Source organism: Felis catus, chromosome B3 (assembly GCF_018350175.1).
Source record: "Felis catus isolate Fca126 chromosome B3, F.catus_Fca126_mat1.0, whole genome shotgun sequence".
NCBI classification, from domain to species: domain Eukaryota; kingdom Metazoa; phylum Chordata; class Mammalia; order Carnivora; family Felidae; genus Felis; species Felis catus.
The window spans coordinates 63343427-63364022 of record NC_058373.1 but is presented as its reverse complement, the minus strand read 5'-3'; the positions used below and the strand labels follow the sequence as shown (position 1 = coordinate 63364022).

At 46.2% G+C, this 20596-nt stretch overlaps 2 protein-coding genes and 1 long non-coding RNA gene across 5 annotated transcripts in view; 1 reads left to right on the top strand and 2 right to left on the bottom strand.

The window, feature by feature from the left end:
* LOC123385981 overlaps positions 1-5939 on the bottom strand; it is a 33993-nt gene extending 28054 nt beyond the window's left edge. Inside the window, exon 1 of the long non-coding RNA XR_006599322.1 lies at positions 3872-5939. This is a non-coding gene — a long non-coding RNA (uncharacterized LOC123385981). The remainder of the gene's footprint in view (positions 1-3871) is intronic.
* Positions 57-15787, top strand: THBS1 (thrombospondin 1). The gene is made up of 22 exons (XM_011283077.4): positions 57-237; positions 831-926; positions 1181-1740; positions 2665-2740; positions 3038-3237; positions 3350-3472; positions 4385-4478; positions 5939-6112; positions 6409-6585; positions 6884-7057; positions 7312-7439; positions 7551-7703; positions 8068-8286; positions 8740-8847; positions 9363-9522; positions 9636-9754; positions 10979-11213; positions 11395-11622; positions 11793-12064; positions 12498-12595; positions 12700-12839; positions 13675-15787. The coding sequence occupies exons 2-22, from the start codon at positions 860-862 to the stop codon at positions 13680-13682; spliced, it is 3513 nt and encodes a 1170-aa protein (XP_011281379.1). The 5' UTR covers positions 57-237; positions 831-859; the 3' UTR covers positions 13683-15787.
* FSIP1 (fibrous sheath interacting protein 1) overlaps positions 14639-20596 on the bottom strand; it is a 201030-nt gene continuing 195072 nt past the window's right edge. The window contains exons 12-13 of one of the 3 annotated variants that reach the window (XM_045059560.1): positions 19859-19944; positions 14639-19759 (exon numbers count right to left, since the gene is read on the bottom strand). In XM_045059560.1, coding sequence (XP_044915495.1) covers positions 19898-19944 — 47 coding nt within the window. In that variant the 3' untranslated portion in view covers positions 14639-19759; positions 19859-19897. Of the gene's footprint in view, positions 19945-20596 lie in introns of all 3 variants that reach the window. The other 2 variants (XM_045059561.1, XM_006932677.5) reach the window with 2 other exon arrangements.

The following is a 20596-nucleotide window of genomic DNA, read 5'->3' as shown; positions in this document are numbered from 1 at the left end:
AGGAATCCCCAGGAATGTGAGCGCGCCTTTAAAAGCGCGCCGCTCCGCCGCCTCGCCAGCCACTGCCTTCGAGCCGGCCGCAGAGTCCCGGCTCCCGCGAGCCCTTCCGGCGCTGCCTCCGACTCCGGCGGCCGCCTCCTCCTCGGGCGCCCCGCTCGCCCCGCGCCTCTCCGGGACTCGCCGCCTGTCGTTGCTCCCTAGCCGCCGCTCCGGGTCGCTGCACCCGTGTGCACACAGGTAAGGAGTCCCCAGGTGGCCGCCGAGGACCGGGTGCTGCCCTGGCCAGACACCTCGAGCTCCGAGGCTTCAGCCTCTCGCGGACCCTGGATTCCATACCTCTTCGCCTTTCCCCGCTGTCTCTCCCAGCTGATGGGAGACTTTTCTCGTGGAAGGGCTCCAGAGCTATTCTTTCCCGCTTGGGGTTCACAAACCAACTCGTCAGGACGCCCCTTCCACAAGATTTTCTTTGATTCTTCCATTGCTCCCTACACCTTTTTTGTCACTCGTCTAGACCTCTAGTTCCCTGTGCCTCCCTGCACCCCCGAGACTGCGGCTCCTTGTCCTACTGTTTACCCTCGACTTGCCAAGGGAAAGTCCCCAAGTTGTTGGTCTTTGCCCCAGTGCCACCCCCAAATTTTAAAACCGTTGTCTCCTCCCCTTGATTCTTTTTCTTTCTGATGTCCTGTCCAAAGTAAATACTGTTGTCCCTCATTCCAGCAAATGTGGGGCCAAGGGGGGATCCCCCAGGGCTCTGGCCCCAAGCCCAGCCCCCAGTTTTTGCCCACCCTCCCTGCTTGGCTGCCTCTGAGGATCTGTATTTCCTGTTACAGGCTCCCTGCTGGGCACAAACAGCTCCACTATGGGGCTGGCCTGGGGACTCAGTGTCCTCTTCCTGTTGCATGTATGTGGCTCCAACCGTATTCCAGGTGAGTCTGTATGATACCTTTTGGGGGGGGGGGGAGATGAGAAGGTGCTGGTTACCCCACGTGTGCCTCCCTGTCATGCTCTCCACTGCTAGCTGTTTCTCCCAGAGCCCTGATTGAACATCAGAACGCAGTTTTCCTCTGACCATGGCGTTTATTTAGTGCTTTCAGTGGTTGCCCAGAGTGTTCGCCCTGTCCCTTTGTCCCCATCCCTGGCCACAGCCTAGAAGGCTCATTGTATGTCCTCTATTGAACAGAATCCGGGGGAGACAACAGCGTGTTCGACATCTTTGAACTCACGGGCGCTGCCCGGAAGGGCTCTGGGCGCCGGCTGGTGAAGGGGCCTGACTCTTCCAGCCCAGCTTTCCGCATCGAGGATGCCAACCTGATCCCCCCTGTGCCTGATGACAAGTTCCAAGACCTGGTGGATGCCGTGCGGGCAGAGAAAGGCTTCCTTCTCTTGGCCTCCCTGAGGCAGATGAAGAAGACCCGAGGCACACTGCTGGCCATAGAACGGAAAGACCACTCGGGCCAGGTTTTCAGTGTGGTCTCCAATGGCAAGGCGGGCACCCTGGACCTGAGCCTAACCGTGCAGGGGATGCAGCATGTGGTGTCGGTGGAAGAAGCGCTCCTGGCGACCGGCCAATGGAAGAGCATCACCCTGTTTGTGCAGGAGGACAGGGCCCAGCTGTACATCGACTGTGAGAAGATGGAGAACGCCGAGCTGGATGTCCCCATCCAAAGCATCTTCACCAGGGACCTGGCCAACGTTGCCAGACTCCGCATCGCAAAAGGAGGTGTCAATGACAATTTCCAGGTGAGGCCTCTTCTCCAGTTCCTGGTCCTTGGGTTCGACTGCTAGGCAGCTGACTTGTCAGGAGCACTATAGCAGGAGAAGCAGGGTTTCCAGTATAGAAAATATACTGGAGGACCAAGGCAGTGGTTCCCAAACTTCAGGGCGCATCAGAAACACCTGGAGCGCTTGTTAAAACACATACTGTGGCACCCAGCACCCTATTCGCAGAGATTCAGATTCGGTGTGTCTGCGATGGGGCCTGATCATTTGCATTTCTAACAAGTTCAAAGTGAAGCTAATGTTGGTGTTCTGGGGACCACACTTCGTAAACCACTGACAGAAGCAAGCAATGGTTTTCATAGAACTGCCTGTTCAAGCCTTAGATCCTTCATATGCTATTCGCAAGGAAAGGGCTTACTTTACATGCATTCTACCAACCGTAATGTAGCTCGTAATGGGTAGTGTGAGCATGGTATTTACCACTTTGCCATTTGATTCCTCGTGGGAATGTAGCCAGTCCCAGGAGCCACTCTCAAAAAGGTTAAAATAGTGCTTATTTGCTGCCACGGCTTCTTCCTTGCTTAAACGTCTCGATCTTTGCAACTCGGGCTTTGAAACTCCCACATCTAACTCTTTGACACTGGAGAGTGTCGTTATATTCTCTGTCCCTGGTGTCCGATTCCATTTCCTGTGTATCCAAGTGGGCTCAAAACTGATTTCCTTGTAAAATACTGAAGACTTGGCAGAAGGCCCAATTAAGATGGTGAAGTTGTTTGGCAGTTTATGTTGGCGTGTTATTTTGACATGGTGATCTTTAAAGCGCGCTCTTTCAAACTGTTAGAACCTCCTTTGTGTGCTTTTCCTGGCATAAACCCTCTCTCCCACCCATTTCCCCCGCCCCCACTCAACACTACTCGACAAGTAATGTGTGTCCTCTGCCCCCAGGGGGTGCTGCAGAATGTGAGGTTCGTCTTCGGAACCACACCAGAAGCCATCCTCAGGAACAAAGGCTGTTCGAGCTGTGAGTACCATCCTGTTTTGGGGGGGCATATGAGGAAATTGGGGAAGCGCCACCCAAACCAAGCTGAGAAACTTAAGTAATGGTGGTCATGCTTAAATTACCCCAGATGACCTGGTTAAAAGCTACGTGTAGATCACTCTTGAAGGTCCCTTTTATACGTGTGCCTCCCCTCCACCTGTGTCCTTCACCCCAGGTGTCCTGTCTTTACAAGTAGGAACTCCAGGGGCTGGCTGGTGAGAGCAGCCGTGTGAAGACCTTCCATTACTTTCCTCATTGTATTGCTTTCTTCCTTGGCAGCTACCAATGTTCTTCTCACCCTTGACAACAACGTGGTAAACGGCTCCAGCCCTGCCATCCGGACTAACTACATTGGCCACAAGACAAAGGATCTGCAAGCCATCTGTGGCATTTCGTGCGATGAGCTGTCCAGCATGGTCCTGGAGTTGAGGGGCCTGCGCACCATCGTGACCACCCTCCAGGACAGCATCCGCAAAGTGGTCAGTGCCCCTCCCCCCAGCCCTTTAGCATGAGCAGCTGAAGGTGTATTGCAGGTGACCCCAAGTGACTGAAAATGAAGTTGGGCACTAATGGCCTGTCTCTCCCTTCTAGACTGAAGAGAACAAGGAGTTGGCCAATGAGCTAAGGAGGCCTCCCCTCTGCTACCACAACGGAGTTCAGTACAGGAATAACGAGGAATGGACTGTTGATAGCTGCACGGAGTGTCGCTGTCAGGTGGGGATCGTTACAGACTGAAATACGGATTGATGGCACGTGTTTGGGGCCAGTCTCTAGGGAAATACCCAGATGGCCTGATACCAAAGTGGATTGTTCTCCAGACTCAGTTGTGACCTCTATAAAATCTTGAAACTCTGAGAATGTTTTTCAAAGTCTTAATTATACCCCAGGCCAAGTATCTGAAAGACAAGTCTACTAAGACATCTGATCTAATTTGCCTGGTTTAGTTCAAAGGCTAAGTGTTGAATGTTAGGTAAATAAGACCTGGTTGGAACCTTCCTTTGATTTTCCCAGCCCCTGACCTATATTCAGCAATGACCCCGAGATTCCCATAGTACAGTACTGGTTGTTCAAATCACTTCGCCCGACACCGTTAGGACGTAACTGTCTACTTACCACAAATAGCACTGTTGGCGGTGTCTGTCACTAGCTGTCCCGAGTGCCACCGGAAGCCGCTTGGAGGGTTTGCCTGACTCACCGAGCAAAGCCAAGCTTAAATACAAATCCAGATCTGTATGTGAAGCTGGAAAAATGCTCACTGATCTCTTCTCTGTAAGGAGAACATTTTAAAATTTAAAAGCCCTGGCTGAGTTTTGAGTTCATTTTCAGACACAGATGGAAAGACTTGACTCCTGATGTTCAGTGGTTCCCTTCGGACGAATTCTTTGTGCTGTCACTTCTACCACTATGTAGCCATCAAGAAAGACCTCTCTAGGGCATGGAGTGACAAGTAGCTAGCACTAGAATGGTCTCCATAATATGGTGGCTACAAATAGGACAGACAGATGTACTAAAGTCCTTCCAGTAGAGCATTTATACCCAGGACCGTGTTTCATCTTGAAATGTTACAGTATATAAACTTCTGCCTGCCACACACTTAGTAACCCATTTCTCCCTCTTGCCTTCCAGAACTCTGTTACCATCTGCAAAAAAGTGTCCTGCCCCATCATGCCCTGCTCCAATGCCACAGTTCCCGATGGAGAATGCTGCCCACGGTGTTGGCGTAAGTTCTTAAAACCTCATAACCATTCCTTAGTGACTAGCTCAGTTCTCCATAAACCCTGGACCGCTGAGCAGGACACTAGAGCCCCACCCCCATTTCCATTGTGTGTTTTAATTCAGTTTCTTGCTGCAGCATCTGGTTAACTGATGGCTTGGCTGCCATATAGGCGATAATGATCTTGGTATAGCTTATTAATTTTGACTTGATGCTCTGAAGAAAGGAGAGATGAATTTGTAGCAGCACTAGCTCTAAATTGGCTGCCTTTTAGAATTCAACACGGTGGCCTAGAGTTAAGAAAAATCACAGCAGAGAAATAGACGGTCTGTAGTGCAAGCTTTGGACTTAATTGGGTCTGAAAGTTGCATCTGTCTTACCTGCAGGAATAGGAGAGAGGCCTACGAATGACAGCAGGTTCGGGGCCCTGGGAGCTTCTCCCAGACACCATACTGTTCCACGGCAGACACCCTATCCCCTGGTTTTTGTGGGCAGTATAAGTTAATCACTTTGCTGAGTCAATATTGAATGTAGTATGTACAGGTCATAAAAATGACCTCATCACAACTAAGAAATAAAGCAGGAAAGTAGCACTCACCATACACACACACACACACACACACACACACACACACACACATATACACATACACCCCTATATGTATACACTCCACACTGGCCACAACTCAGGACAAGCAGTCTCATCGAGGCTGTGTTAACGATACTGACACTAGGATGATGGCTTGGGTAACTGCTTCTGCTCAGCATACACTTCAGGTGTGGGCTCAAGGGAACAAAGCCAGCTGGAGACTAGTGGAGTCCTGGACTTCAGTCCGGGATTGCTAGGAAGACTTCCAGCTGATGGCAAGAGAAACAAATTCTCGGTCCTGTGTCTGATACAGCTACATGCGATCCTAGTCCTGGTGCCTGGGCGGCTGGTAAACACACCCCTTGTCTTGTGAAAACCTGCGCAGAGCAGGCCCCACATGCTAGGGTAAGAGGAGCCACGCACTGATTAACCTCATGACCGAGTTGGAGGCAGAGCCAAGAGCAGCTACGCTGCTTCCAGCTCACCTGCCAGACACATGGTCTGTGGCTCCCCCGATGTCCAAAGTGACTCGTATAAGCTGCCTGCAGATCTCCTGGTCTTGGAAGCCTGGGACTAGAAATGCCTACCAAGCTCTCTTCAGTCAGGAAAGGGAAAGCCACTGGAAATGCTGAGAAAGGAGACCCCATGAATAGGTGAACATATGCTACTGGGAGAAGGCTTCACGGTGCTGACCCAGGCTGAGCCTTCATTGACCCCGGTGCTGTAACGCAATGACAGGGGGTAAACCTTTTGGCTGTTGGCCTAAGAAACCCCTTGCCTTTCACCCTCTGGCAAAGGAAGGAGGTCCTGAGGAGCACAGTCTAAACAACAGCATATCTTGGTGATCGCACACTAAATGACCCCGCTTCCTCTGCAGCCAGCGACTCTGCGGATGATGGCTGGTCCCCGTGGTCTGAGTGGACCTCCTGCTCTGTGACCTGTGGCAACGGAATCCAGCAGCGAGGTCGCTCCTGTGACAGCCTCAACAACCGCTGCGAGGGCTCCTCCGTCCAGACTCGGACCTGCCACATTCAGGAGTGTGACAAGAGATGTGAGCATCGTGGCCCCTTAGGAATGTGGAGAGCTGACTTGTCCTTGTCCGCTTCCAGAGCATAGAGGTTAAGGGGACAGTTTCTAGATGGTCTGAATCTGAACCCCAACTCTGCCCACCTGTGCACCCCTGAACACAGCTTCCCCTCCCTGCGGCTCTTTCCTCAACTGCATATTGGGGATAATAGCTCTCGATAGGGTTATTTTAAGGATTTCACCTAGGTGATGCATTTCAAACGGTTAGCATAGAGCTTGACCCCTGGTAAGCACCCTGTAACCATCAGCTTTGCATTTTAGTTAAACAGGATGGCGGCTGGAGCCACTGGTCCCCGTGGTCGTCTTGTTCTGTGACATGCGGTGACGGTGTGATCACAAGGATCCGACTCTGCAATTCCCCTAGCCCCCAGATGAACGGGAAGCCGTGTGAAGGCGAAGCTCGAGAGACCAAGGCCTGCAGGAGAGACGCGTGCCCCAGTGAGTGAGAGCGTGCCGCACCCCTGCAGACCGGGCACCCATGGCCTCCTGTTGGCCGGGCCATGAAGGGGGGAAAGGTTACTTCCTCGGGAACAAGTAGAAGCCAAGTCCTGCATGCTCAGCAGCTTCTTTTAAGAAAAAAAACAGAAAACCATCTCAAACTGGCCCTCTTCACAAACGTGGTCCTCCTGTGTCCGAGTAGGAGAGGTTTCTCAGACAAAGCGAGGAGAGTCTCCTAGGAGAGGCGAGGTGTCAGAAAATGGACCTTCACTTTGGCATGTGGTTCGCTTTCTTGCAGTCAATGGAGGCTGGGGTCCCTGGTCACTGTGGGACATCTGTTCTGTCACCTGCGGAGGAGGGGTGCAGACACGTAGCCGGCTCTGCAACAACCCCACACCCCAGTTTGGAGGCAAGGACTGCGTTGGTGATGCGACAGAAAACCAGATCTGCAACAAGCAGGACTGTCCAATTGGTGAGTCATGCGGCCCCGGATAAAACCACCCTGGGTTTTTTGTGTAACTGAAACCCATGGTCAGCATTCGGGAGATGCTCCCGCTGTGAATGGCCCTGAGTGTTTTGACTACACTGTCCACCTGGCGTTTCGGAGTCCCCTCAACAAGTGAACAGTTACATGTTCCCCACAGTGTTTCACACCGTATTGTTTTGTGAGGAGCGTGGCAGTAACAGCCGCTTATACCCACCATCTGCCTGTCTCTCTCATCCCAGACGGATGCCTGTCCAATCCCTGCTTTGCTGGGGTCAAGTGTACCAGTTACCCTGACGGCAGCTGGAAATGTGGTGCTTGTCCCCCCGGCTACAGTGGAAATGGCATCCAATGCAAAGACATCGATGAGGTGAGGAAGCGATGGCCGAGTGCCTAGATCTAAGAAAAACGGCTGAATTCGCAGTCTTCCCCTCGGGCGATGTTCCCTGAACAGTAGGCAAACTGTCATTTTCTCCCATAGTGCAAAGAAGTACCTGACGCCTGCTTCAACCACAACGGGGAGCACAGGTGTGAGAACACGGACCCGGGCTACAACTGTCTGCCCTGCCCCCCACGCTTCACTGGCCCGCAGCCCTTCGGCCGGGGTGTGGAATATGCCACCGCCAACAAACAGGTAGACGAGACCACACGACCAGTGTGTGTGTGTGTGGGGGGGGGGTGTCCTTCACTGAAACCGCCAGGAAAGGCGGGCATGGCATTTCACAGCCTCCACAAAGAAATAGGGAAAAGGCTCAGTGTCCAGTCGAGGTTTTAGAAACAAGACAGGACAACCCCATTGTAAAGCCAGCAGGGGAAAAATCGTCCGTCGTGTTTGAAAATGCTGCTCTGGAACAAGTTGTGAGCTGATGGGCTAGGACACCCACAGGGGCCAGGGAAGAGGGAGGGACAGAGTACCCCACACTCCTCCTCACTGAAGAGAGGGATCTGGGGACTCTCGAAGGCTCTGCATATGCACATCAGGATGTTGTCGCCCCCAGGTATGCAAGCCCCGCAACCCCTGCACAGATGGGACACACGACTGCAACAAGAACGCCAAGTGCAGCTACCTGGGCCATTACAGTGACCCCATGTACCGCTGTGAGTGCAAGCCCGGCTACGCAGGCAATGGCATCATCTGCGGTGAGGACACGGACCTGGACGGCTGGCCCAACGAGGACCTGGTGTGCGTGGCCAATGCCACCTACCACTGCAAAAAGGTACAGCCTGCCTCCTGAAAGAATCCACATTCCCCTGATCCATAGAAGAGGCCACGCAATTTTAAGTGCCTGAAGTTTGCAAATGAAACCAACAGATGAAATTACACAAAGGCAGAACGGCACGAATCCTTAACATGAAGTCACTTGGTGCCAAGTACGTGCACAGGGCAGACCCTTTTGGCTGGCCTGCTCCAGAGTTGGTCACGTTTCTCCCAGACGCCAGTGGAGAGGAACTTGCGTTCCCAGCACGCATAAAGCGCACAGCATTTCTACAAATGATCTATGCCCCCAGGAAAATGCTTAATTTCTTGTCTTCCTGTTAAAAAATACACCCATCAGGGAGCGCAGCATTCGACTCGCTCTCCGTGTGCTGTGTCTGGGGGCCCTGCCCCACGCGTGAGCTGACAGCCGGGCACACGGTCTGCAGCTGTCATGTGGGTCCTCTCTTTCCAGGATAATTGCCCCAACCTTCCCAACTCCGGGCAGGAAGACTATGACAAGGATGGAATTGGCGACGCCTGTGATGACGACGACGACAATGATAAAATCCCAGATGACAGGGTAAGGATGCTTTCCAGTCATCCTTCTCTTCTACTTAGTAGGATTCAAAGGAACTACAGTACACGTACCAGGAAAAACCAACCAAACGTGTATATAGAAGCTAACAGTCATTCGCTGGTAGTTGTAATGCCTAGATATTGCCAAGAGAATATTTACATGAGGGTTTTGGTTTTTCATCTCGACCTTCCATCCCCACCCCCACCAATTTGAACAAGAAATGACAATATATAAACAAGGACCCTCTGCTCCCCAGGTATGTTTCACATTCTTACCTGAGTTGCAGGACAATTTATTTCAGCCTACAAAGAACGGGGATGGTGTCCTTATATTTCCATTTCACTGACGCACAACAAATAAGAACCTGTTTTTCATTCATTATGCTCCGGTTTTTAACTTCTACAGTGATCATGAAGTAGAAAATGTTAGATTTTTGCAGTTGTATATAACACATACGGTTTGAGGCTGGAGCTGGCTGCATGGACAGTGTTGTAAAATACTCCCTTTTTTTTTTTAAGGACAACTGTCCATTCCACTATAACCCAGCCCAGTATGACTATGACCGGGATGACGTGGGAGACCGCTGTGACAACTGCCCCTACAACCACAACCCAGATCAGGCTGACACAGACAACAACGGGGAAGGAGATGCCTGCGCCGCTGACATCGACGGGGATGGTAAGGCGCCAGGGGCCATCTTACTTCTCTGCAGCCCCAGATATGGGGGCGTGGCTTATCAAAACGTCAGAGGCTAGAGATTCCAGCCCTTACTGGTCACCTGTTCCCTGCAGGTATCCTCAATGAACGAGACAACTGCCAGTACGTCTACAACGTGGACCAGAGGGACACGGATATGGATGGGGTCGGCGATCAGTGTGACAACTGCCCCCTGGAACACAATCCAGATCAGGTAGGTGGACCCCTGGCACAGCCTCCCAGGAGAGTACTGGAATAGCTCCTGTTAGGCTTCTAAGAAAACAGCACTTAAAGAGTTCAAACTGTTTTGTGCCATGGCTCTTTGAGGTCTCCTAGCCCAGTTGTAGTATTTTCATACAGTTTGCCTGATGAGAGCTCCTTGCAGAGTCCCAGAGATCTTCTGTGTGACCATCTTGTAACTTCACTCTGGTCTTCTGTGAGGTCCATGTGACTTACTTTGTGTGATCTACCAGGGTCAACAGAAATTACACAAAGCAAAAACCTGACTACTCTGGTAACGTTAATCGTTTCTAAGACTGAGATGGAAGACAAGATTCTTAAAAAATTAATGACCATTTTCATGGCTAAGGATAGAATCTGGCTGTTAAAAAACCTCCAACTAAAAATACTTGCAAAAGCTCAAATTCCTGTTTGCAATGCCAGATAATTTTGAAGACTGACAAACAGATCGTTCTGTTCTCTACCTATGTGAGAGAGTGCTACAAATATACATGAGCCAGAACAGATTCCATGTCTGAAAATATTTCTTTTCATGTGTAATTGGCCATAATTTTCTAGCAATGTAAGTTAAGGCATTTCTTTTCTCAGATGCTTTGTTGTAGAAACTTAGAAACCAGATTTTTTTTTTTTAAGTTTATTTTGAGAGGGAGAGAGAGAGCGAGCACAAGCAAGGGAGGGACAGAGTGTGGGAGAGAGAGAATCCCAAGCAGGCTCTGTGCTGTCAGTGGAGAGTCCAACGTGGGGCCCTGTCCCAACGAACCATGAGATCATGACCTGAGCCAAAATGAAGAGCCAGGCTCAGTGAACTGAGCCACCCATGCACCCCAGAATCCAGCTTTTTAAAAATGAAAATTATATAAGATTATAGAAATGATAGATTGAGCTTTTTCTTCATAGCACTTATTCTTATGAGGTCCTGGAAAACAAAAAGCAATAGGATAAATAGCTTTGGGGCCAGAACAATAAAGTTCTGGATCTTTGGGATAACGTTGCAGAGCAAATGGCACGGAGGGTCCGCTGTTTGTGGAGTTTGGGTCTTACCATAAATTTTATTTCTTTAATAGCATTTTCTCTTCTGGCAGAAACTTACAGACCTGAAACCCCACTGGCCATATTAAACATGGGAGAATCTTCTGTAAGTCATCTTTAACAGTCATGACTTATACCTCAGTTTACCATTGGCTTCTGTCTCTTTCAGCTCGACTCTGACTCAGACCGCATCGGAGACACCTGTGACAACAATCAGGATATTGATGAAGATGGCCACCAGAACAACCTGGACAATTGTCCCTATGTGCCCAATGCCAACCAGGCTGACCATGACAAGGACGGCAAGGGAGACGCCTGCGACCATGATGATGACAACGATGGCATTCCTGATGATAGGGACAACTGCAGACTCGTGCCCAATCCTGACCAGAAGGATTCTGACGGTGAGTTAGGGGAGCCACTTTAAGAGACTGACACCATGGCTCTCTCAGAAACCATAAAAGCAAAACCAAATGGATAATTGCGAGGATGAAAACACTATATGCCAACTTAGACAAGAGAGTGAATTTCTGACACCGGCAAGATTTCAAAATTCCACTGAACTCTTGCCTTTTTTGACCTTAGGTGACGGTCGAGGTGATGCTTGCAAAGATGATTTTGACCATGACAATGTGCCAGACATTGATGACATCTGTCCCGAAAACATTGATATCAGTGAGACCGATTTCCGCCGATTCCAGATGATTCCTCTAGATCCCAAAGGGACGTCCCAAAATGACCCTAACTGGGTGGTGCGCCATCAGGGTAAAGAACTCGTCCAGACTGTCAACTGCGATCCAGGACTTGCTGTAGGTAAGGAGTTCTCCAAACAAAAGACAAGTGCATACACGGGAAAGAAGCAAATGTAAAACCTGGCACTTAGGTGTCTCCCTGAAGTATTATGGATGTCTGGGAATGTAACCCAGGAGCTTCTGAAGGGCTGCAGGTGTTAACCCACATCTGGCCTCATTTTCATTTTCTAGGTTACGATGAGTTTAATGCAGTGGACTTCAGTGGCACCTTCTTCATCAACACTGAGAGGGATGATGACTATGCTGGATTTGTGTTTGGCTACCAGTCTAGCAGCCGCTTTTATGTGGTGATGTGGAAGCAAGTCACCCAGTCCTACTGGGACACCAACCCCACTAGGGCTCAGGGATACTCAGGCCTTTCTGTGAAAGTGGTGAACTCCACAACAGGGCCAGGCGAGCACCTACGGAACGCCCTGTGGCACACGGGAAACACCCCCGGCCAGGTGAGAACAAGGCCCCTGAGGAAGGTGCTGGACAAGCACTAGGGACCCTGTGCTTTGGCCAAGACTAGCCCCAGGCAGTCTTAGATATCAAGTTCCCGGCCCCAGCAACCCCAGCATTAAGTTTTGCTTTGTAAAAACCAAATGGCGGCCTCTGGGAGGGGAGCTTCCTGTAACCAAGAGTTCCCTTCAAATCCAAAGACCGTTTCAGCCTCTTCAAACAAAACTTTCCTTCCTCTTTCTGCTTCCTGTGTTTCAAGGAAACACATCATGATTCCTTGATTCAAGGCCACACATCAAATGAAAGGTCTTGGAAAAAATCCAACATTGCAGCCCTCTAATTTAGGCCCATTTGGTACCCTTCAAGTACTCCTTCCTATAGAATGAAACAGAAATCTTGATTCAGCCATGTTTCAACCTTTTCCTTTTCCTTCAGGTGCGCACTCTGTGGCATGACCCTCGTCACATAGGCTGGAAAGATTTCACTGCCTACAGGTGGCGTCTCAGCCACCGACCAAAGACGGGTTTCATTAGGTAAGATGGTGCTGATTACATTTCACTTAGTCACACACTGATGGGGAAGGAGGAGGCGGCCAAAAATTAGGAGTGTCACTGACGAGATTTTCTCTTCCCTGCAGAGTGGTGATGTATGAAGGGAAGAAAATCATGGCTGATTCAGGACCCATCTACGACAAAACCTATGCTGGAGGTAGACTGGGGTTGTTTGTCTTCTCTCAAGAAATGGTGTTCTTCTCCGACCTGAAATACGAATGCAGAGGTAGGAGCAACGATACAGTGAACCCACATTTGACATCTCTAATTAAGACTATTGAGGGTGCCCATTACGGGAGCATCTGTTTAAAAGACGGTTTTAGAGACCGGGTTATTTCTATTTTGCTGTTGAAGACCACGATAAAAACAAGGCCTATAGGCTGTGGCTTATGAAAGCTGGACTCCTTGTTAAGAACCTCAGTTTGCGTAGCAGTCTCTGTGCTCTCATTCCCAGTAGAAAGATAAACTGTGGACAAACTGGTGTACAGTTTGGACCCCATGAATACTACTTTCAAGTTTGACCTGTTTCTGTGCCTTACACACTACTTAGTCTTATTCCCAACATTCGAGCATAAGAGGGCCTGCCCAGCCTTTCCTTGTGTCTAAGGGTAGAAAGGGTATACTACCGTCAGACTGATGGGCTCAATTAATTCTCACTAGAACCTCAGTTTATTTTTAGTCTTTTTCTCTCTGTGCTTACTTGAGCCTCAAGTCCAGCGCTGGGCCTACCACACAACGTCTAATGTTTACTGGGCCAAGACCTGATGCCTACCAGAATCAGTCAGTAAAAAGACGGATTTTACTCCAGATTTAAATTATGACGTAATCTTTGAGTCTGAACGTGGAACACTCCCTAAACACTGAAGGCTTTAGAAAGCATAGTGTACATACACCCTGGAAGGTCCTGCTCCGTCAAGCTCATTAACATTTAATAAGTTGACAGTCTTAAGCTTTTGTCAGTATAAAAGTAGAGCTATGCTAAGGTTCATTTGTTAACCGTTAACGCTAGTGCCTTCATGAATGAATTGGCTTATCTATTTATGTGTTTGTTTATTGAACAGATTCCTAATCATCCGACTGTTGATCAAAAGACCGATCCTAACCAATGCTGGTGTTGCACCTTCTGGAACCACGGGCTTAAGAAAACCCCTAGGATCACTCCTCCCTGCCTTTTCTCTGCTTGCGTATCATTGTGGACTCCTAGGATATGGGACTTGCCTCAAGAAAATGCCGTTTTCCAAATGAGACTCAGCATACAGCCTCTGAATGCAAAGACAATCTTCCAAGAACAGAAATAATTACGTTGGTTTGCTTTCCGAAAAGCAAAAGCATCCCCCGCGTCAGTGGGCAGGTGGCTGCCCCACTCTGTTTTTGTCAGGGTAGGGTGCTAGCGTGAGGCCATCTCTGAGCAGTGGACTCCAAAGCGTTTTCAGGCGTGTGGGAGAAGGGAGGACTCACTAGAATTGGCAAACCACCATGCTTGACCCTTAGAAAGAGGAGGAGCAGGGGCCAAAGCCCTACGGGAAGGGCGTGGCCCCAACAGATGATTGTATGAAGAAAAGGTGGAGCTGTTACATGTTCGGTACTAAATCATTTTCAGGGGATTGAAAGACTTGCTGGATTTCATGATGCTGACCAGTGTTAGCTGATTAACCGCGTACATAGGCACTTAAATAGAAGCAGGGAGGGGAGGGAAAGACTGGCTTTGGGACTCCTTCCCAGAACCCCATCCCTTAGACATCACCTGCAGTGACCAAACTAGGGAATGAGAACTAAACCATTGTAAGGCTGTGCTGGCTGCCACTGCCTGGTTACCATGAAATTGTCGGTTTTATTCCAGATGGAGCTTGTGCAGATGTAGCAGGAAAATCACAAAACCTACCATCTCAGCACCGGGCTGGCTCCAAAGAGACGGGCAGCCGGGCTTGTATTTTTATGGTTAGAAAGGCACAAAATTCTCAACTAAAACATTCCTTTTCTCTTTTCTTGAGTGTCATGGAGTTTTCCAACTATCTTAGACTGTAGTTTTTGGTTTTTTGTTTTTGTTTTTTGGGTTTTTTTTTTTGTTTGTTTTTTGGGTTTTTTTTTTTTTTTTTACAAACGCTTTACAATATAAAATATTTATTTTTTACTTTGGCGGATCTGTCTGAAAGACTATTCATGGAACAGGAAGAAGCGTAAGGACTATCTGGATCATCTTCGTTAGGAGTCTTCATGACTGTAAGATTGTAAATACAGATTATTTATTAACTCTGTTCTACCTGGAATCTAGGTTTCACGTGGAAAGTGTTTGACAGCAGGTAGTGGAGATTTATCAGCAAATCTCTCACAAGAACGGCACAAGGAAAATCAGCGCAGGCTGCTCTTTGCTTTGTGCTCAGAGTGAATGATTTGGGATTTTTTTGTCTTTTCAAGTGGAATCAGTTGCCCATTTGCTAGTGTTTGTAACTTTGAAAAAGAAAGCCAAGAGTCCTTTAATACTGTTGTACCCTATCCCTTGTGCCTATTTCCAGGGAGAAGAAAAGCATCTACACTTTGTCATTTTTCCAAAAGAGGAAAGAAGAAGAAAAAAAAAAAAAAGGTGAAACTTCTATACAAATATTACCTCATTTGTTGTGTGACTGAGTAAAGAATTTTTGGATCAAGCAGAAAGAGTTTAAGTGTCTTACAAACTTAAAGCTACTGTAGTACCTTAAAAAAAAAAAAAAGTCAATGTTGTACATAGTATAAAAACTCTTTGCAGAGAAGTATTCCCAATAAGGAAATAGCATTGAAATGTTAAATACATTTTCTGAAAGTTATGTTTTTTCTATCTTATATACCATTGCTTTATTTTTATAAATTATTTTCTCATTGCCTTTGGAATAGATCTCAGATTGTGTAGATACGCTATTTAAATAATTTATCAGGAAATACTGCCTGTAGAGTTAGTATTTCTATTTTTATAAAATGTTTGCACACTGAATTGAAGAATTGTTGGGGTTCTTGTTTTGTTTTTGATTTGTTTTTCGCTTGTTACCCCCCAGTTTTTACTATTTACCAATACCTTTTTCTAGGAATGTGCTTTTTTTGTACACATTTTTATCCATTTTACATTCTAAAAGCAGTGTAAGTTTGTATATTACTGTTACGTACAAGGAACGACAATAAATCATATGGAAATTTATATTTATACTTACTGTATCCATGTTTATTTATTCTCTACTGGCTGTGTTATGAGGTGTGGGTAAACTCCATTCCTAAACCAATACAACATACACAAGACATTACAGTAAATATTAGTAACATTGACAGTTTCTATCCAATTGAAGGTGACTGATTTGCTTGCAAAACACATTTGCTGCATTTGTGGAATCAGAACAAAACATTAGCCTGCCCTATGAAAAACAAAGGAAGGACTCAAAAGGTGGACCCCAATAGGATACAATTTTATGTTTTAGAAAGGTAATTAAACGTTGAGTCCATTTCAGAGTACAGTTCTGTTTCTAAAAAGAACAATGAAAACAAAGGGAAAAAAATATAAGCGAGGCGCACACAATGCTCACGGCTACATTTTCTGGCTCATGCCTGACGGCACTGGATAGGTAGCACACAATTACATGTCGTCGAGAAGCGTTAGAAGTGCGAATGAGGGAGGAACCGTCATTACCAAATTGGGCCAAACTTTATAGACATCCCCTGTCAGAAGATGAATTTACCTTTGGTCAAAAACAGGACTAAAAGGATTTGGAAGAAATCCAAAAAATACACATCAAGTATCAAATTTTTAAAGAGAAGACCAAAGCATTACAATAAGCAGAACTTGAGTATGGGTGAGCTAACAATGAAAGCAAAATATTGACTAATTTCCAGTTTTAATAACAACAAGTACAATCAGAAATCTTGTGAGTAGGTTAAAGGTCTGGCTTTGGGGTTCCATGAAACACCACACATGACTGGCTGAGATAGATTCTTGTTGATTTTCCCTCTTATTCTAAAAACACTTCCCCCGGGGCACCTGGGTGGCTCAGTCAGTTGAGCGTCTGACTTCAGCTCAGGTCATGATCTCGTGGTCTGTGAGTTCAAGCCCCTGGTCAAGCTCTCTGCTGACAGCTCAGAGCCTGGAGCCTGCGTTGGATTCTGTGTCTCCCTCTCTCTCTGCCCCTAACCCACTTGCATTCTGTCTCTGTCTCTCTCAAAAATAAGTAAACATTAAAAGAAAAAAAAACACTTCTCCCATCTAAGGCAGCATAATCATACAGAAGTATAAATTACCAAATCATTTCATGGTGCCTAGGTAAAGAATAAAGAACTCTAAGATATCAAAAAGGGCTACAGAGTTTGGAAAACTGATCTGAAAGATAATTCTTTGAAACAGGACATCATCCCTTCTCAGAGGAGCACAAACATGGCAAGTCTTCGGAGAGAATTCTAATTCACTTTTTTTTTTTTTTTTTTTAAAGTAGACTCCAGGTCCAACGTGGAGCCCAATGCGGGGCTTGAACTCATGACCCTGAGATCAAGACTGAGCTGAGATCGAGAATCTGACGCTTAACTGAGCCCCTCAGGCAGCCCCAATTCACTTTTTAAGGAGCAAACCTATAGGAACTGTAAAGATCCTGATAGGACACAAAAAGTGTCCAGGAACGGGAGCTATTTTCCTGGGTATCCTTCGTGTTTACTTTGAGACTGACCTTCAAATCGGTAGACTGTACGGAAATAAAAGGCTTGTTAAGAACTAAGATTATGCCATCAAGGTGCTAAGAGAGTTTTCCTGCTAAGAGAGTTTACGATCATGTGTTTTAGAGACAATTGGATTAAAGGCCAATAAACTTTTGGTCCTGTGGGGATTTGCAATAAAGGTGGTGCGGGTAGTTTTCCTGAGAAGTCATAGCAAAAAACTTCAATTTTAAGATCCTAAATTTGTTTCTAATAGGAGCTAGCTCTTGCTCTTTCAGAGTTTTTCTTCTCGATCTTGTTCTGGGGGAAAGAATCAGGTCTAGAGGGAACCTTAAAATAATAACACTGATTTTTAATAAGAACACTTTCCCTATCAGGGTAACATTTTTTTAAAAAATTCTGGAGCCTTTGCGTTGAATTATATTGTATCCCTTGAATGCACCTGATCTCATCTGAATTGTATTCTAAATTTAGCTTACCAATCCTTGTTAGAAGTACCTTCAGCTGACATGCTAAGGAATGAACTGTGTCACCTCTTTTCATGAAAAAAATCCATTACTTGAGATCATTCTGTATTCCTTCCCTTCTCTTAAACTCCTATAACAGAAAAGCTCAGTATGCCTCAAGTACTGTTTGCAGAAACACATTAGAAAGCCATAAGCTCTCACCACCCCCAACAAAACTCCCCCCCCCAACCAGCCCCACTGCACACACTCAAATACCAGAAGCACAGAGATTTAGAAACCTGAGGTCTTCATAAAGTTTGATGGGCAAAAATGGCTCCTCTCTGTCACCACTGCAAATTCCCACCCATAACACCCCTCCCCTGACCCAAACTTTACAATGCATGTGTCATTTTTAGGAGCGTCCAACAGCACGACTTTAACATCTGCTGGTACCCTCCCCCAACAAAACTCAGCGTCAAGATAAATCGCGCTGTCACACATTGACATCAATATGAACCATTGTTAGTTTAATGTAAACTGAAAAAGGAGGCTCAAAAAAGAAATCGCTTATCCATTCCTCTAAATGTAATAGCTATAGAGTTTATTTTCCAAAGTCAAGGAAATGTGATATAAGCAATCATTAACATCCTCAACTATCAGCAGATGAAAATGTGTGTGAGCAAAAAAGAATCATGCTACATACCTATTACCCCAACCTTCATTAAAGGTAGCACAATAGCTAACTCATTTTTTTCATCAGAAATAAATTGGACTTCGTGCCAATTCATTGTATAAAGTGTTGACATAAAATTTTCTCATGAATCCAAGTTACTGACTTGTAACTAGACAAAACTTCTCTCTCTCTCAAGAGTACCCCAGACCATTTCTTAAGTAGCTCATCTTTATTTGCTGCATTCTACTTTTTTTTTTTTTTAATGCACTCTGGAGAAAAAAGTGTGAGTGTCTTCCCTTTGCCCTCTCTATGTGGTGCTTATGGCGCTTTGATTAAGAATATCATCCATCCCTGCTGCATAAGTATGACCTTAGAAGGTCCTAGAAGAGGTCATAGGAGACCTCTTCATATGGTCCTTTCATAATAGTTGTGTATTAAGTTAACACCTAGAAAGTGGTGGTCTCTTTCTATGACATCTGTAAGTCCAATGTAGAGGAGCAAGAACAAATTATTTAATATTTTACTAATTAATTAGTATCTGTCCCCTCTGGTCTCCAAACTACTTAAATTTAGAGGGTTTACCATAGTATTCTCATTGGGACAAAGTAGAAAGTTAGTAATTGCAGTGGATGTATGTTCACTTCCTCCTCAACACTCATGGTTACTGCTGACTCTTTATGATTGCCCCTAGTTTCTAGAGGTTATTCCAGGGAGATTAACCTAACTTCCATCTAGGACAGTAAGCATGAATCCTGGACTATAGCAATCATCAGAGTCCAACCCGCAGCCACAGAATTTGCTTCAGAGAGAATGTGATTAAGGCAGTTCAATTAAAGCGAAGCACAGAACCTCTGCTCAAAATCCTGACATATAAACTCCTTCCAATCTGGATGATTTATTTGCTGCATTCTAAAAGGCAAATTCTGCAAGATGATAAATGGTACTAAAAATCAAGTAATTCAAGTAAATCAAACTCTTGCTTGAGCAAAATACCACTGCTAGTAAGGAAGCAAAGTCCAGGCTAACATTGCTTTGTTGAGAAAATTCATTTCTTTCTATGGCAAGTTGTACTTAACAGGCACCAGACGGGAAGAAAGCTGGAAAATCAGGGCCCAAATAAGAATTCATAACGATTCCATCTGTCTAAATCACAATGAAGTTGTAACATATAAAATCAAATATAAAGTCATCATAGTACTTCATCTAGTTTTAACAAAGCACCACACATACATAAAATGTTGGTTTTATAACATATCCCTGATGTTGCAAGATTAGCAATAAAACACAATTTCACCAGGCATTTCAGTGAAGAAAAAAAATCACTGACCAAATGCACCCCATGTCTCAAAACTATCAAAGAAGCAAAACCTAGGAAGAGAGAATCCAAATATTAAAGTCAGTATTTGAGGAATGGTCTCTATAGATGCAGTCAATGAATGTAAGAATTCAGAAAACAGTTTAATTTACCAACTTCCTTCAAAGCAAGCACGCCCAGAAAGTCATCGCTCAAGATTCTTTCCAGTCTTCTGTCACATCTTCAGTCTCCTCTTCATCTGCACATTGAAAACAATAACCACAGTTTTTAGGTGATATAACTAAAACTATAACTATTTTTCAGATGAGAGCATCCTGGATTATCCAGATGTGTCCTGTTTTCAATAACATCCTTAGAAGAGAAAAGTAGAGGTATGGGGATGCCTGTGTCATTCAGTTGGTTAAGCATCCGATTCTTCATTTCAGCTCAGGTCATGATCTCACGGTTCATGGGTTCAAGCCCCAAGTCCACTCCTTGCTGACAGCTTGAGATTCTCTCTCTCTCTCTCTCTCTCTCTCTCTCTCTCTCTCTCTCTCTCTCTCCCCCACTCATACATGCACACATACGAGCTCTCTCTCTCAAAAAATAAACTTTAATAAGAGAGAAAAGCAAGAGAGAGATTGGAAAGACACACACAGAGAAAAAAGGCAATGTGAAAACAGAGACAGAGATTGGCATGATGTGACCACAAAGCAAGGAAACCAAAGAAGCAATAGCCTCTCAATAGCCTGAGACAATGGAAGAAGCAGGGAGGCATTTTTCCCTGGAGTCTCCAGGCAGAGCATGGCCTTGCTGACTCTTTCGTTTCAGACTTCAGGCCTCCAGAACTTCGAGATAATTAATTTCTGTTGTAATCATTTGTTGTGGCAACCACAGGAAATGAATACAGG

Bases quoted from the DNA above. Each gene is read 5' to 3' on its own strand.
- THBS1 (XM_011283077.4), top strand. From the start codon at position 860: ATGGGGCTGGCCTGGGGACTCAGTGTCCTCTTCCTGTTGCATGTATGT. The intron at 9,523-9,635 runs GTAAGGCGCCAG...TGTTCCCTGCAG, and splicing joins CGCTGACATCGACGGGGATG to GTATCCTCAATGAACGAGAC. The intron at 12,596-12,699 runs GTAAGATGGTGC...TCTTCCCTGCAG, and splicing joins CCAAAGACGGGTTTCATTAG to AGTGGTGATGTATGAAGGGA.